The 17660-nt window shown below is 39.2% G+C and overlaps 1 protein-coding gene across 1 annotated transcript in view; it reads left to right on the top strand.

Moving 5' to 3' along the window:
• The window catches only part of C1H16orf72 (chromosome 1 C16orf72 homolog), a 45689-nt gene extending 39464 nt beyond the window's left edge, over nucleotides 1-6225 (top strand). Inside the window, exon 4 of the mRNA XM_043975009.1 lies at nucleotides 196-6225. Within this exon, the coding sequence (XP_043830944.1) occupies nucleotides 196-440 (245 nt within the window). The 3' untranslated portion in view covers nucleotides 441-6225. The remainder of the gene's footprint in view (nucleotides 1-195) is intronic.
• Nucleotides 6226-17660: the final 11435 nt, after the last annotated feature.

Below are 17660 nucleotides of genomic sequence, written 5' to 3'. Positions count from 1 at the left end.
ATATTCATGGTCTGAAGTAAGTTTTTTTGTAGGCTAGTAGCTATTTACTCTTTGTCCATGGTTGGCCCTTCTACAAAAACCAAAAAGTAGGCAGTAATAATACCATCACTTCGTAGTGTGATAGAATGCAAAATTTAAGTATTATGCTTTATAATATTACTGTGCAACTTTAAAACTTTTTTTTTCTCTTCTTAGGTCTTAGTGGCGCAATGGCTAGTATAAGCGTTCGTTCAAGTACTCCAGGCTCTCCTACTCATGTAAGCAGTGGATCGAATGCTAGTCGAAGGAGAAATGGACTCCATGATGTGGATTTGAACACTTTCATATCAGAAGAAATGGCACTCCACTTGGACAATGGTGGAACTAGAAAGCGTACCTCAGCCCAATGTGGCGATGTCATTACAGACTCACCAACTCATAAACGCAACAGAATGATCTAAACTGCAAAATTTTCAAACCCACCATGCTGCTTGAAAGCCACTTGATCCTCAACATACTATTGAAAAGGAAACATGAGGCCATCTTCCCTTGTTCACTGTTTTAAGACAAGTGAATTCAATAATGATTGCCATAAAGGAAGTTTTAGGTATTACAGTAGATGCCTCTTGTAACTATGGCTTTCTTAAACTATAATCCTAGCAGAGGACATCAGATATTGTGTAGTAGTTAGCAAGATCATCATAGGCAAACATGTATCCGTTCCAAGGCTAAAAGTGACCTTACTTGTATTCTTAAAGGGAAAGGAAATATCAGATGTTTATTTGGTTATAGAATGCTTTTTTGTCCTTTATTTCCTGCTGTGTTGAGTATTTTGCTTCAACAGTATTTGAAATTGTCTAAAACATGACTTGGCATCTTTGTCAAATCTGCAGGCTTCCATTTTCGCAGCACTGTACCATGCACCTAGTTTCTATATAGTAACAGTGTGCAAGTTATAAATATTGGACTGTACCCTTTTAGTTTTAAAAGCAGTTGATAATTCTGGTGATTGTGTGATAATGTAAAGAGGTGCTATGATGGTCATGCAATTAATACTTAATATTGAATCAATACAAGGATCTTTATTGGATTCACTTTGTGTGTTTTAGTGCTCTAAAAGTAGCAATATTAAACTTTTCCCCAATTAACCTCATAGACTTTAAAATTTTCAGTTTTGAAATGATATAATGTACTTATTTACATGCCGGTACTGTCCTTGTGGTAAGTGTAAGCACTGCAGACTACACTCTGAGTGACCTAAATTTAGAGAGGTCGTGAAATTTGAGAATAGGCTTCCTTTTGGGTTCAGTATTAGTGAAGGGATAGGTATCGTATGCAACTATATATCCAGTTTTACATTTCTCATGAATGCCCGTGTTTGTGGCAGGTGTTAACTTTGGGCTGGGTGGAGGAGGGTAAAGGTATGTATTTTGCCTGCTAATGAACAAGATATGATCACTGTTTAAATAAAAAGGGGGGTGGGAGGGGAAACTAATTGGAATATCATTCTTAAAAAGATGGAATCTCATGCAGGTTCTGTAATTGTTAGGTAGACCTAAACAAAAGTTATTTCAAATAGACTTCTGGACAAATGTAAGACCTCTTATAGCTATAATGTTTTGAAGCATGTTTTCTCTTCATCTTCTAATACTTTGAACCAAATATAGTGTTCTTTAGATGAAGAACTTAACGTAAACCTGCCAGTCACTGTAACTTACTAAATGGCATTCCTACATCATGTAGGACAAAGATAAGAGTGTTTCCTTGCCCATTATTAGTTATTTCCTATTTTTATCTCAAGACCATTGCAAATCAATGTAGGGATTTACCAATAATTAATTATAGCACTTAGCTAAAGTTTTCAGTTTATTGAACCACTTATAGTCTTGTGAAGACTTAAATGAAATTTGGCTAAAGTTGACCTTAATACTCATTGGCCTGGTAGGATGTGAATGGAATTTTGAAAGGTTGGAATGAATTGAAATTCTGTACTCTTTTTTTGACCTTATTTTTCATACTTGAGCTTGGAATTAAAATCCATTCTAGGACAAAAATTTAGGCATGATTTTTAAAAAATCATCCATGTTTGCAGAATGACCTGTGTATGGATCCGCTCCGTCTCCCCCCACCCCCTCAAACACACATGCACATAATGGTACACACACACACACACATTCTCTCTCACAGCCTCTTGTAAGGAATACAGCTGAAGGTGGAATTATAGTGCTTTGTCATATTTAACCTGAAACGGAAAATGCCTATGTATTTTGAACACTTTTTTTCCCAGCCTTCCACTTAATAAGAATTCACCAAGAAATGGATCTAGAATCATCTTTGTTTTTCTATTGCTTGTTAATTGAATGCTGAAATTGGGGTGTATTGATGTGATGCTAAGAGTGGATGGTGCTCCTATGCCTCAAGGAGCTTGAGGTAGTGGAACACATTGATTTAATTCCATCCCTTATGTACTTTTGTTCTAGCTCCTCTTTTCCAAGTTGAATAACAATTTTTTTTGTTTTAAGTTGGTGCTCTGAACCTTAGTCCTAGTACCCTTTACACTAAATTGTCAAATTTTGCTAAACTTGTGCCATTTTCTTTGGTAAGAGAAAGCAGGTCTTAATGTCTGCCAGAACACAATTTATAAGCCTGACAGGCTCCATTAAACTTTTTTAAACTTTAATATTGGCTACTTTTTTTCAATTTCACTAAATCTCAAATGCTACTTGTTACTTAAAAGTACTTCCTTTCCCTTTTCCTACTTCCATGCCCCAGTCCTTATATTTGTCACTCCTATACAAGATAAACCTTTAAGATGCATGTGTTCCCTATGAGTAGAATGGGGAATAATTTCTTAAAAGGAAAAATAGGTCCAGCACTTAGGATTTTGAAGCCTTTCTTGTGCCAGTTTCAGAACAAATCATGGAAGATTGCCTGTGTGTGATATTTTGTGTTTTTTTTTTGTTTGTTTCTAGAAAAATATTTCTTAGAAGACATTTTGGTCTTTTAAGAACAATGTACATTGAACTTAAAACATGGTTTAGTTTGGGAAACCAGAACCTCTTCTTAACCTTGCTTGATCCTTTGGTCCTTTAACCTCCACAGCTGATCAGTTCTGTTTCTATGTAGGCAGACCTAACTTGGCATGAGTGGGTTTAGTACATCTTATTACTGCAGTGACCTGAGTTTGGCTAAGGTATTAAAAACTTTAAAATCATAATGTCTAAGATATAAAAAAAAATTAATGGAAAACTCATTTGGCTGAATTTAAAGTCCTGCAGTCAAATTCTTAAATGTGGTTTACCCAACTGAGTAGTATACACCTTAAATCATAATCCTAATAAATAATTAAAAAAAAATAAAACCACTGGGGTTTGTCTGTAGTTTTGTTTTGGGCCATCATACCTGGATCACTAATATAAATCAGGGCTTCTTGAACTTTTTCCATTTGTGACCCCTTTAAGCCTGAGAAATTTTTATGCGACCCCTGGGTTTATAGGTATATAAAATGGGGTATATGTAACCTTTTACTGTTGCCAAATTATTTTGCAACTCCCACATTCAGTTACGTGACCCCATATTGGGTTGTGACCCACAAAGTAAATGAAGTTACTTCCTTTTTTTTTTTTTTTGGTGAGGCAATTGGGGTTAAGTGACTTGCCCAGGGTCACATAGCTAGTAAGTGTTAAGTGTATGAGGCCGGATTTGAACTCAGGTCCTCCTGACTGCAGGGCCGGTGCTCTATCCACTTCACCACCTAGCTGCCCCATGAAGTTCCTAAAGGAAACCAAAGTCTTAAGTTTTGCCAGGCTAATAGAATTCATTGAAGTCGTTGCTGATTTTTATGCCTAGATTTACGGGTTCAAAATGTGTACTTTTGAATATTTAATGGCCAAAGAGCTATGGAATTTTTTAAGGTGCTATTTTCTTGGGATGAGAAAAAGATAAGATTTAACTTGAGGATTTAATGAACTTCATAGTGTGGTAAAAGTGAAAATGCCATGAAATGACTTAAGATATTTTTTTTGGGGGGGGGGAAATAACAATTTAGAAAATTGGAGTAAAGAGAAAAGTGGTTGGAAGTTGGGTTCTTAACTCAGTTGAGGGGTCACTGTGAAAGAAGAAATAGGCAAAGCCTGATCTGAGGATTAAAAATTATTGAACATCACTATGTATTAAAAGTGAAAATGCCAAGAAATTGTTCATTTGGGAGCTAAATAACAGCCTTAAATTTGGAAAATTATATTAATAGGAAGTTGATAAGCTTTTAAAATAGAGTTGAGGTTAATAGATTATCACTTTTCATTGGCTTTTTTGTGTGTGGAAATAGTAACTCCTGGCCTTAATCTAATAATTTGCCCAAGGTCACAACAGCTCTTTATTGACAGATGGCACTAGAGTTTAGGTTTCCTGATTTCCTAGTCCTTTTTCCTTTGCTAATGCTGCCTTGGGATGGGTTTCTTACTTACCAGTTATGTCTGCCACCCCTCCCAGATACAGTGGCAGTTTTTTAGAGTCTGTAGAAGTGCCCCCAACTTTTGGTAGTGGTAGGGATGATGAATTATTTTGCCAAACCTAAAGGAAATAGGTTTCTTTTAAATGGCAAGCTTCCCTAGTGCAGAGATGTTAAATGAGTGCAGCCTGAACCAGATTAAAATGTAATTGAGAAATGTTAAAAATACAAAATAGATAATGTTAATTTGTGTTTTCCTAAGCTTGTATACCACTTGCAGAGAACTATTTTCTATGTGAGTTTGACACCATTGTCCTAGTGTTTTTTAATTGCACAATTTTTATGTATAATATGTATGTATGTATGTATACACACATACACATACATATTTATGTATATTTAGTGCTAGGTAATATACAATGGGATCCCAATTACTGATCTCAAATCAATTTATATACACTTGATAATATCGTACAACTTTCCATGCTCCACATTTTGGAGGGAATAGTATGACAGGGTCTTTGACAAAATCTAGGGGGTAGGAAGGTAGTTTGTCTTCTATTTCTGGTGCTTCCCTCTCTCTTCCTTGTACCCCCTCCCCCGACCATTCTGATTTGTATTTAGCTTATACTGTTTTTCCCCCTCATGTAAATGAACTCTTTTTTCCTCCTATGAATATGAAAATTTCTACTATAGCTTTTATTTAGGTTTTAGACAAAATTTGTAGCAAGGTATCAAGTACCACTTGGTTGTGAAGGGAGTATTTGCCTTAAAAGATAATTTGTTAAAGCAAAAAAGGAGGTTATCTTGTACAGTTTTCACATTTTCAGAAGTGACCCCTCTAGCTGAAGTTAACAGCAAGTCAACAGAGCCAAGACTCCAAAGCTAGGACTAGTTTGGTCTAGTGCTCTTTCTGTATATCATAATGCTTTTGTTAACCCAAATTGTTGGTCTGTGAGGGAAACCAGTATCGTAATGCCCCTTGTTGACTTTTGGCATAGTACAGAGGAAAGAGCACTGGTTCTGGGGTCAGAGGACCTGGGTTTACAATCCCCCCTAATGCTTTATACCTGTCTAACTTTGTACAAATATATCTGATATCCCTTGGCTTCTGTTTCTTCATTTGTATAATGACATGGTTGGACTGCCTGTGAGGTTCCCTTCTAGCTCTTATCTATGATCCTATGATATTCCACATATCTTTGTCAATGTGCTCTCTGGAACAGGATGAACAGGTGAATTGGAGGTGGGTTGGAGTGGCTTTGGTGGGGCATTTTCCAAAGAAAAGCTGTTTTCTCTCTGGTTTGGTAGGGGTCAGCCCCTTCTGTGTCCCTTTCTTTGATACTTTTAGTGTTCCCATATATGCTAAATGTATGCCTGCTAATAGGAGAACATCTGTAACTGAAGGCATTGATTCAAGTTGCACTTTTTTTAGAATTCTATCCTCTGTGAGAGTTTGTTGTAATAAATAAGTAAATGCACAGTACTGTAACTTAATAAATGTGGTTAAATTTGAAAAATGAACTAGAACCTGAACTACTGGTTTCTCATAACTGATAGCACTTTTAGTGGTAGGTAGTTTTAAGCATGATGAAGCGTATTCTATAACCTTTTTGAAACCTGAAAGGAGACTTTGAATTTTAAAAGTGTTAATATTTTCATAAGAGATTACCAATTCATGTGTTTTTTCACTGTTAAAAAAGTTCCTAAGGAACACCAACTAATTGTATGGAACTGTCTTGTGATATTGACATTTATTTATGTTTACTCTAAAAAACTTTATCTTCTGAATTCTACAGCTGTATGGGATGAATTATTAGTACAGATGCTATGACTGGCTTTTTTATTAGACTGGAAATGTATCATCTTATGGTGGGAAAGCACTACTGCTTAGTAATTTTTATTTTGAGGTAAGGTATTAAATTAGAATCCTAGAATGTGAGAACTCAAAAGATATGACCTCAGTCATCTAGACCCTGAGCAGTAAAGTGACTTAGAATGTTTATATAGTTATTTTATCATTGATGTGTGGTTCTTCTTGGAGTAAAGTCTAATAATATTTGGAGCATGACCACTGAGGGATTTGCCTTAAAGTTTATACATGCATCACCTAGTCAGGTTTCAACTGGAAAGATGTAGGCTAGATGATGTTATTTGGATTTGGTACTGGTTGAATGGCCAGACTCAAAGAATAGTCCTTAATGATTCCATATCAACTTGGAAAGAAGGCTCCAGTAGAATGAATGCCCTAGGGACCCATCCATACTTGGCTGTGCTCTTCAGCATTTTATCAGTGATTTTAATAAAGATGGTATACTTAGCAAATTTACAGATGACACAATAGGGAGGAATGAAGCAGTTTTCAAAAAGATCTTTGTAGGCCAAAACATTGGATCACATCAAATAGTGTGAAATTTTAATAGGGATAAATATAGTATTTTACACTTGGATTCAAGACTTCACTTCTCACAAACATAAGATGGGAGAGACAAAGCTAGATAAGTAATTGGGCTGAAGAAGAGCTGGGGAGATTGGGTGGCCTGGCTTTTTTAATAGGACTTTGGAGTGATATGGGGCAGTCTACAAAAGGAATGCAACCTGAAGCTGCATTCAGAAAGGTCATGTTCCCAAATCGGGGTGATCTGCTGTCCTGCCCTTCTTAGATGGTATCCAATAGTGAGCACAGTTTTGAGTGCCATATGTCGGGAATGACATTTATTGATAAAACTTAGACGCTTCCCAGAGGCCAATAACCAGGAGAGAGAAGGGCCTCAGCCTTTCAGGGCATCTGTGTTGGGGGGGGGGTCATGTTGGCATAAAATGAAAGCGCTTAGGATATTGGGACCACTTCTTTCTATCAGTTTCTATGTCGCTTTGCTCATTTAGGCCAGGGCTCCTCAACATGTGACATAGAATGTTTTGAAATCCTTGGCAAGTCACTCTTAGCCTTGGTATCCTTATCTGTAAAATGATACTAGAACACCCACATCACAGAGTTGTGGGGATCAGATAGGTAAAGCCCTTTGTAAACCTTAAACATTATGGAGGGTCAGGATGATGTGTGGATATAGCAACAACCATTTTGGAAGCTCTCAAGTAAAACTTCCTAATCTAGAACATAGTGCTCTACTTCCAATTGGGAACTTCTGGTTCAAGAACATAAACATGTATTCTATATAATTTTGTTTGCTTGTAAAATTATACTTACTATAATGAGAGAAGTGTGGGAGAAAAAATTGTTTATTCAAGTTTATTGGAAACTGACATTTTCTCCACAATTTCACTTTCCCTTTTCTGTGTCTTTTCATGATTTTCCTTCATATTAGACTATCCTTTCACCTAATTGTAGGACTGTGTCTATTGTCAGGCCCCTCTTAAGGTTAATTTTTAATCTTGCTTCCACTATACAGATTTGCCCATATAAGGGTTCACAGGAACAGCTGTAAGGGACCTTAGGAGAACAGCAGAATTGTGTGTTGAAAGGAGGGACCCAACCAAGTTCAGTTTTCCTAGATCTGCTAATTATTACTGTGACCTTGGACATACCACTTAACTTTTCTTAGTGTTTTCATTTATTAGTGGGACTGAACGAAGGTCCCTTCTAGCTCTAAATCCTATGATCTTACTTAAAAATTAATCATAGAGACGGATCTTCTAGCTTCCAGTAAACATAATTGCATCATTGATATAGGTGCCTGTAAATTATTGATAAAGGGCTAATAACACCAATGTTCTTCTGCAGGCCATAAAACTGGCACCTAATGATTCAGTGGGCATTGCTAGACACTAGTAGAGAAGCTTATTGGACTTGTTCCTCCTCCAGTGTGGGCTTTCCAAATGGGTACCTTAGTGGCTTTTTAGGCTTTCTATTCTGTCTCTTACTCTTGAAATGTTAGAGATAACTGATTATTTACCCCTTTTCTATTAGGATATTCATTTTAATTTTTTAACACTTTCAGCAAGTTTCGACATAATTGAATGTGTTCCTTTAATGAGAGAATGTTGTAAGACTTTGCAGTGCTTCTCCCTAACCTAAAGGAACAATGATGAATGATGGGTTGTCCCTTCTCTGCACCTCCCTTAGAGATTAAGTCTAGCTGACTAATGCTGAGCTATCACACTTTTGGAGTCATTGGAAGTGACATGGCAGCTTGTAAATTTGACTTTTTTTTTTTTTTTTTTTGGTGAGGCAGTTGGGGTTAAGTGACTTGCCCAGGATCACACAGTCAGTAATTAAGTGTCTGAAGCTGGATTTGAACTCAGGTCCTCCTGAATCCAGGGCAGGTGCTCTATCCACTGCACCACCTAGCTGCCCCTGAATTTGACTTTTTTAATCCAAGGTTAATAACTTAGGTGGACCTCTTCTTTTTGCACAGGCTGAGAATTATTTTCTTCCTCCCTCCCCCCCCCCCCCAACCACCCATTTTTTTTTTCCTGCCACCACTGGGACTTTCCTTCCTGCCTATGAGGAGATTTATCGTTTATGGAGATGATAATTAAGGCATGGGAGAAAAAGGTAGAGGGGGGACCATATGCTTTTAACATTTGAGGGCAAAATGAATTTGTTCCAGTTTCTCCTAACTTTGAGCTAATGTTAACCAGCATTTCTTCAATGATTACAATTTTTAAAGCAGGCCTTGTGTTCCCCTCTTTATCCTTTCTTTGTATTTTGAGTCTTTTTTTTTTTTTTTAGTGAGGCAATTGGGGTTAAGTGACTTGCCCAGGGTCACACAGCTAGTAAGTGTTAAGTGTCTGAGGTCGGATTTGAACTCAGGTACTCCTAATTCCAGGGCCGGTGCTTTATCCACTGCGCCACCTAGCTGCCCCCGTATTTTGAGTCTTTACTCCTTTGAGGATGCAGTGTGGTATAGTAGAAAGACCAATGGAGTTAGAAGATAGAGGTTCAAATCCTGACTATTTGCCACTTGTATGACCATGAGCAAGTTATTTAAAATCTTTTGCCTGAGTTTCCCCCATCTTTAACATGAGTGATTGGATCAAAGGATCTCTGGGGTCAAAGCTCTAAATCTTATGATTCTGTGATCTTACCTCCAATTATTTCTGGAAGTAAGATCTCCTTTAAAAGGGTTTCTTAGCTCCTGTCTTTTTCACCCATTTATTTCACTTATTGTGTTGTTTGAGGACACCATTGCCAGAGGCAATAAGATATGAAATGTTATAAATTATAGTGTTCACTGTTTGAAGTCAAAATAGGCTGAGGAAACTGAGGACCAGAAAGATTGAATTATTTACATGAAATGTACAAGTAGTGACTTAACTAAGTAAAACCCTATCATTGTGCTGCCCTGAAACCCTTTACTGGAGTCATTGCCAGGGTTGAATTCAGGCCTGCTGTTTACTCCGATTCTTTCATTAGATATTTAAGTAACCTCTATTAAACATTCTGGCCCTGTGAAGGTTGTAGGAGCATAGATTTAGAGGACATACTTTCATAGATCTGGAACTGGAAAGTGCCAAGAGGTTATCTAATCCAGCTTCCTCATTTTATAGATTTGGCCCAGAAGTGACTTGCCCATGTAAACTACAATCCTAGTTAGGGAGAGAAAGCTTAAATATGGGGGGAAAAAATGAGGCCATATGTAATAAGAGCCAAATTAATGGTACAGAAAAACATGATAACCCTTTCAATCCCAGGTCTGATAAGAAAAGAGGTCACTGATCTGCTAAGTAAAACAACTATGATTTGAACTAAGGTGTTCTTACTCCAGTGCTTTTATTTGTTTCTGCTTTTAACTCATGTAAGTTCCTCTTAAGTTAAAGTTGACACTGATAAAGATAAGTCAATGACCTGCCCACAAGTTACATGGGTGATGAGTAAAACAGTGGGAATTTAATTCCAGCAGTCTTTCACCTGCACCATGCTGTGTTAGCACAGCAAGCATTTTGAGTCAGCTTCAGATTCTTTCCACCAAGATGGTGACTCAAGAGCCAAGTCCATTATCTAGGTAGTTTCCCTGGGGACCCAGGGACCATTTGTCAAAAAGGTTTTATTAACCAACAACTCTGCCCTCTGAGTTGAATAAAGCATGATTCCTGCCCTCAAGAAGTTTACGACTCTAGTTAGGAAAAGGAAGCATAAATACAGGGAAAAGAATCCAATATGAGGCCATATGTAATAAGAGCCAAATTAATGGTACAGAAAAACATGATAGCTCTTTCAATCCCAGTACTGATGAGAAAAAGGATCATTGGGCAGGGTAAACAGGGAAGATTTGGTTGGGGCTCATGATTTGAGCTGGGTCTTGAAAGGTAGTGTTTTAAGAAAAGTGATAAAGATAGCTCACATATAGTGCTTTATGGTTTGCTAAGTACTTTTCTTAACTATAGTGCCAGCTATGTGCCCAGGCCCTGTGCTAAGCACTTGACAAATATCTTGTTTAATCCTCAAAACAAAATTGAGGCAAATAGAGATAAAGCCTAGGGTTACACAGTGGCTGAGGCAAGGTCTCCCTACCTCCAAGGCACACTTGTGAGCAAGCTAGTGCAATATTCCCATTTTACAGATATATTAGGAAATAGTCTCAAGGAGGTACATGCCTACTAAGAAGATATTAATAAAGAATAATTAAAAAAACACATTGTTTTTGAAATACATTGGCCTCAGATACCTGGAACTACAACTGTTAGAGTGAAGCAGCAGGTGAAAAGGTGGTGATGAAGTTGAGTAAACATACACTGGGTCAAAGGGAACCTTGATCCTGGAATTTTGGAGTTTTGAAGCCATTAAAAAATAACAACTGGAAATTAGTTTACATCGCTAGTAGAATTGGCAGAATTGTCAAGTGGTGAGTAATAGGAATGTGAGGTCATAGGCTCTTGGAAGTGTGATTGATTTCAGTGGTTCATAATGCCAATTAGTAGAAGTATCCTTCTGGAGGTGGGGCACCTGTAATTTATAACTGGGTTGGGGGGAGGGGAGGGAGATCTTAGAGTCCTGGGCCTCTGGAATGGTTTGGGGAAGGTGAAGAGATCCCAAATGGGTTAGATAGCCTAACCGATTTCTTAGAGGGATGAAGAGAGCCCATGAGCAAACTGGTATTTCCTTGAAGCCCTAGGGCTTCAAGTCTGTGGGATTCCCTCTGGGATCCAGCCTGATAGGAGGTGACCTAGAAATTAACAATCTTTGCTAGAGATAGGTGACCAGGCTTCTCTTTCTCAATCCCCTGTCAGCCTTGGTGCTGTAGCATATCTGAGTGAAAGAAGGAAATGGGGGTGGCAGATGGGAATCTCAGGTTTTCCTTGGGACCTGCTCAGGATTCTATGCTGCTCTAGTGGTCTCTCTTTGGGTCTCCAGCATAATCAACATGGTTTCCTCATGAAAGTAGAAGCAACAGCATTTAGTAAGGGTTAACTAAGTGCAGATAGAACACAATACTGGGTCCTGGGAAGGATATAAAGTTTAGCTAGGATATGATCTTCTCCTGCCAGAAGCTGATAATTTACTGGGTAATCAGACAAACCATTATTAATACACATTATGTGATTGTATTCAAAATGTGCTAAACCAAATGTTATGCATTAAAAGGAGTGAACTTGTTAGTGGGGGGAAGTTCTGTCTTTACAAATCTAGCCCTAACCTTTCTTGAGATCTAGTCCTGTTACCACCAACTACCTTATTGGGCATTTCATACTGGATGTCCTAGAGGCACCTCCAATTTGATACATCCAAATCACAATTCATTCTGTTCCCCCTCTCTCCAACCCATCTGTCTTCTGAACTTTCCTATTTCTGTTGAAGGCAGGATAATTTTAGTCATCCAGGTTCACAACCTTGGTGTTATCCTCAACTCTCACCCTAGATAAATCAGCTGCCAAATTTCATACTTTCTACCTTTATAATATCTGCCACCTGTGCTCCTCTCTCCATTCATGGAGCCATCACCCCAGTTCAGACCCTTGTCACCTCTTAGCTGTCACCTCTTAGATCATCTGAACTATCTGAAATATGGTAGTGAATAGCCTTATTACTGGTCTCCTGCTTACTCTAATCCTGCACATAGCTGCCAGAGTGATTTTCCCAAAGCATAGGTCTGAATGTGTCATGGCCCTACTTAATGAACTTCAGCAGTTTACTATAACCTAGAATCAAATATAGGGTTCTGGCATTAAACAAAACAAAAAACACCTTTGTATCATGTTCCTAACGCCCCTTTCCAGCACTATTACATATTCTATCCTTCTAGGCTTCTTGTGGTCCAGTCAGTCTGGTCTTCTTGTTCCTCACTGTGTAGTACTGTGTAGTTCTCCATCTCTCATCTCTACTCTTACACTGACTATACCTTATGCCTCCAATGGATTCTCTCCTCACCTCTTAGAATCTATCTCCTTCAAAACTCAGCTGAAGTGACACCTTATAAATGAGGCCTTTCCTGATTTCCCCTGCTGCATGGCTGATGGTGTATCCCCAGTTACCCCGCATCTCCATTTTTTATTATCCTAAATATGTATATTTTGTTTTCCCCTATGGGATATAAGCTCCTCATAGAGTCTAGCACAGTGCTTGGAGCATAGCAAGGGCTTAATATGTGTTGTTGCAGTTGAGCTTTAAAAGATGGGCAGTAACAACATAAAGAGAGGTAACGAGCACATTCCAGGGCCAGTGAACAATGTGAGCAAAAGCAAGAAGGCAGCACAGAACAAGAAGTGTTTTGGAAGTCAGTGTACAGTTTGGCCAGAATGTGGGATGTGTGGAGGACAGTAGCATGAGATTAGGCTGGAAAGGCATAGGCTAGAGTTCTTTCAAGTGCCTCCCCTGATGCCTTGTACCAAAGAGTCCCCACAAAATGTTTGTGGCATAATTCAGGATAGCCTTCCAAATGTCGTACAAAGAGTCCTAAGCAGTTTCTTCTGCACCATTCTTAGATAATCCCCAAAACCGTGCACAGTCTTGGCAGAGAGTTCAGGCCTATCATAACTGCTGATCTTGGAGGATACCACTGTCCTGAAATACACAAGTTATTCACTAAATAACAGCTTACAACATTTGTCACTTTCAGGACAAAAGACTCAGCACGTTTGTCTTTGCCAAGTTGCAGAATGCCCACAGACAGCTTACCTTCTAATTCTACCCAAGGTCAGTGGGGGCTCCTTGTGACCATGGTCACAAACAACAGGACTCTCTGACCACTTGGAGCCTCGTCCCTCCTTTCTCCACATTTCCCTTCTTTCACTTCAACCATGAAGTCATACTTGGACAGTCCAGCCAACTGATGCCAAATATTCTAGCCTAACTGGTTTGGTGGTTCAGTGGCTCAGTTTCTGATCTCCTTCTGAGATGGTCTTAGATCATCTCACATTTATCAGTGTGCAATTTAAGATTCTAAATGTGGATTCTAATCTGTTCCCCCAGTTTTGGGGGAAACTGACTAAAATCACTGATAAAACGAGTTTAGGTTTTTAAGGGTTTATTGAAAAATAGAAAAAGATTGAGAACAGAATTCCAACAGCCTGGCATTCCTATCTTTCCTCAAATTTCCTGTGAAGTCCTCTGCCACCACCACCACCATCAAGTCAGGAACCCAAAAAAGCGAGAGCTCTCCGCGCAGGCTCTCTTTCCTCCTTCCTGTCTCCTCCCAGAAAATAGGAGGCTCCTCAAGTTGATTGGCTGGTAGCCTTGATAGACAGCACCCATGAGCAAAACGTCATTTCTTGACACCAAGGAAAAGCCACATGGCCTTGCGCTCTGAGGCATTTTCCTCATGGAGGAGCTTTCCCACAGCAAGTCTCCAGTAGGTGGCATCATTCCAATCATTATATCAAAAAGGAGTTTTCTTAAGAGTAGTATGGAAAGAATACTCAGCCAGGATGCAGTGTTGACTCATGTGGCTGTAGCTTCTGTAATTCTGCTTTGATCGTGGTGTCAACAACAGGCAAATACTGTCTCTGGCTCCTACACTGGCTATTGCACTTAGTGGACTAGCACTATTGGTTCCCTGGGCGAATTAAGTCTCCAGGACGTTTTCATTGGGGAAAAGCTAGCCTGGTCTATGTGGCAGGAGCCTTAGTGTGACTCTTACCACAATTATCAACTAATCAACAAGCTTAATCTCAATGGGGAAACATGGCAGAGTGGATAGAGGGCTGGGCTTTGATGGGTCGGGAAGCCTTGAGTTTTTGTCCAATGACCCCTAACAGCAGGTTACTTAATCCCTCTGATCCTTGGACAACTCTATGACTGTAAATTATAGATGAGCTATAATCTGTATAGGTGGAAAAAGTTACTATCCTGGGAGTTTCTAAAATGAAATCATGGTTACCTGATGTATTATTACTATGGGTTTGGGGGCTGGAGTTTAGGGGAGAGAGAAAATATATATGCAAGTATACCTCAAGATAGAGTGAAGTAGGGACAAGGATATTCAAACAAAGTTCCCTGGGGAGAGACACATCCTTCACTTTTGGCTGGGACTGGGGAGGGATCTAAGAAGTCTTCATCCCAGAAGTGGTAACCAAGCTGAGTCTGGAAGGAGCAGAAGGATTTTGACAGCCAGAGATAATAGGGTATTCCAGGAATGGAGGATGAATGATTTGCTAGACTATATGGATGTGGGAGACATCAGGAGTTGTTACAGTAGATAGAGTTCCGGGCTTGGATTCAGGACGATCTAAATTCAAATTTAGCCTCAGATGCCCAGTTATGTGGCCCTTGACAAGTCACTGAACTCTGTTTGCCTTGGTTTCCTCATTTGTAAAATGGGCACAATAATAGCACATACTTCTCAGGGTGGTTGTAAGGATCAAACAGGATAATATTTGTAAGGAGCCTGGCACACAGTAGGTGCTTCATAAATGTTTGTTTCTTTTTTGTTTTTCCCATCCATTATCTAGTTCCTTGCTCCATGACTAGCCTGTTGGTGATGTTTCCTAAGACAGGGATTCTAATGCATCTTTTTAGTCCTGGGAATGAGGAAGAGTTTTTTCTATAATTGCTCACCTTAGTCACCTCAGCCTGATATTTTCAGAGCAGTTGTAATGACACATATAGACGTAATGCTTTATGGTTGCAAAACATCAACATCTCTTTTTATTTTCCCAACAACCCTGTAAGATAGATAGTACAAAAATGATGATTCCCATTTTACAAGTGAGGAAATAGGCTTAAGTGACTCTGCCCCAGAAGTGGAACCCAGACCTTCCAATTCCTAACCTCTTTGTCATGATGGTATTGGAAAGAGAGAGAACTGGCAGTAGGAAGGAATGTGCTCTGGGAACATTGCCCAGAGAAGTATTCACCACCTCCCTCCCTCACCTCCCCTTTGAAAGCTTCTGTGCTCTCTGTGTATCTGAGCTTGAGAGTCACCTCTTCTCCTGGGGAAAGAGTGTGTTTCAAGATTTCTGGAGGAGTCCTGGGGCTGGCTGATGCCTGTTTGAGCTTGTTATCTCCAGGAAGGAGTGGGGGGAGGGAGGGAACAAGTATTTATTAAATGTCTACCATGTGTCAGGCACTGTGTGAAGCACTTAACAGATATCTTACTTGATAAGTGGCAGGTTAACTTGTACGGGGTATGAGCTATAGAGAGCCTGGGTTGGTGGGATTTTCTTCTTGGGAAAGTTGAGGATTGGAAGGGGAATGGATACCTCACTCCTGCTATCAAAGAATAAGATGCCTACTAGGTGAAGTAATTTAGTGTTAAAAAAAGAAGCAATGACCTTCATGTAGGACAAGGGACTTTTTGTTACTTTTTTAGTAATGTCCTGTGCTTTGGCCATGCTCTGGGCCTGATCTTTTTTTTGTGATGGTTTGGTCTTCTTTGTGGTGACAGCTAGGTGGCACTATCCACTGATTGATAGAATGTTGGGCTTGGAGTCTGGAAGACCTGAGTTCAAATGTGACCTCAGACATTTACTAGCTGGGCAAGTCGCTTTAACCACTGCTTGCCTCAGTTTCCCCTTTTGTAAAATGGGGATAATAATAGCACTCCAAGTGTTGTTGTGAGAATCTAATAAGATAATGATTGTAAAGTGCTTAGCACAGTGCCTGGCACATAGCATTCTTGTTCTTTTCAGCTGTACCCAACTCTTTGTGACCCCATTTGGTCTTTCTTGGCAAAGATAAGTGGTTTTCTATTTTCTCCATATCATTTTACAAATGAGGAAACTGAGGCAAACAGGGTTAAGCAACTTGCCCAGCATCAGTCAGTCAGTGTCTGAGACCAGATTTGAATTCAGAAGATGAATTCTTGACTTCAGACCTGGCACTCCATCTACTGTGCCATCTAGCTGCCATAGTGAGCACGATATAAAGGTTAGCTATTATTATTAGCTATTATTATAGTGACTAATAACAGCTGCATTTGTGAAATGGTTGACTGGAGAGTTGGACTGGAGAACAAGTTTATTCTTGGATCAAGCATGTAGCCCTTCCACTTTTTTGCATTCATTCATTCATTCATTCATTCATTCATTCATTCATTCATTCATTCATTCTTTCATCAGGAATGATTGAAGTGTCCTTTGGAGAACACAAAAGAAATATATTATGAAGGGTTTCTCGGTGGTGGGTTTTTAAAAAAATAATAAACATTTTTATTTAAAGTTTTGAATTTCAAATTTTATTCCTCCTTTCCATCTCCCCTCCCCCTTCCCTGAGGTGGTAAGCAATTAGATATAGGTCTTGGTTGTAGGGGGAGGAGGTGGGGAAGGGGTGAAGTTAGAGACTGAGAGTCTCTAATGCCAGGCTCCTATATCTAGGAGCTAGGGAGTCACTATTGTGACTCACTTCCTGTTTAGTATTCTGATGGGAAACCATGTGGTATTTGGAACATGAGGAAACCCAAATGGTGGCCAGTAGCCAGTTTCCTGACCCCACCCATCAGGACCTTAAAGATACAGCCTACAGGGCAGTGATTTTCATGGGAGTCCTGCAAGCACCGGCTCCTGAGGAATGTAATGAAGGATGGATTGTTTCTAAGCCAGTTTACCTTTCTTCTCTGTATTTTGCAAGATGGGAAGGGGTAGAAGTTTTAAATTTTAACCCAAGTATTCTTTCCCTTCTCCCCTGCAAGATACTAGAAGGATAAGTTGTTCCCTTCTCTTCTAAATGGTTTCTTTTTTTAAAAGATTTAATTTGTTTCAATTAACAAAAGTCTATTTTCTCTCTCACTTCCTCATTGGAGGAAAAGGAAAACAAATATGTATACTCCAACACAATTAATCATCTTATAACTTCTTTCCTTAATATTCCCACCCCACCCAGGAAGAAGCTTGAAGA

The sequence above is a fragment of the Dromiciops gliroides genome, chromosome 1, assembly GCF_019393635.1.
Source record: "Dromiciops gliroides isolate mDroGli1 chromosome 1, mDroGli1.pri, whole genome shotgun sequence".
NCBI classification, from domain to species: Eukaryota; Metazoa; Chordata; class Mammalia; order Microbiotheria; family Microbiotheriidae; genus Dromiciops; species Dromiciops gliroides.
The sequence above is the reverse complement of the archived record's forward strand: the minus strand, read 5'-3'. Positions and strand labels throughout refer to the sequence as shown.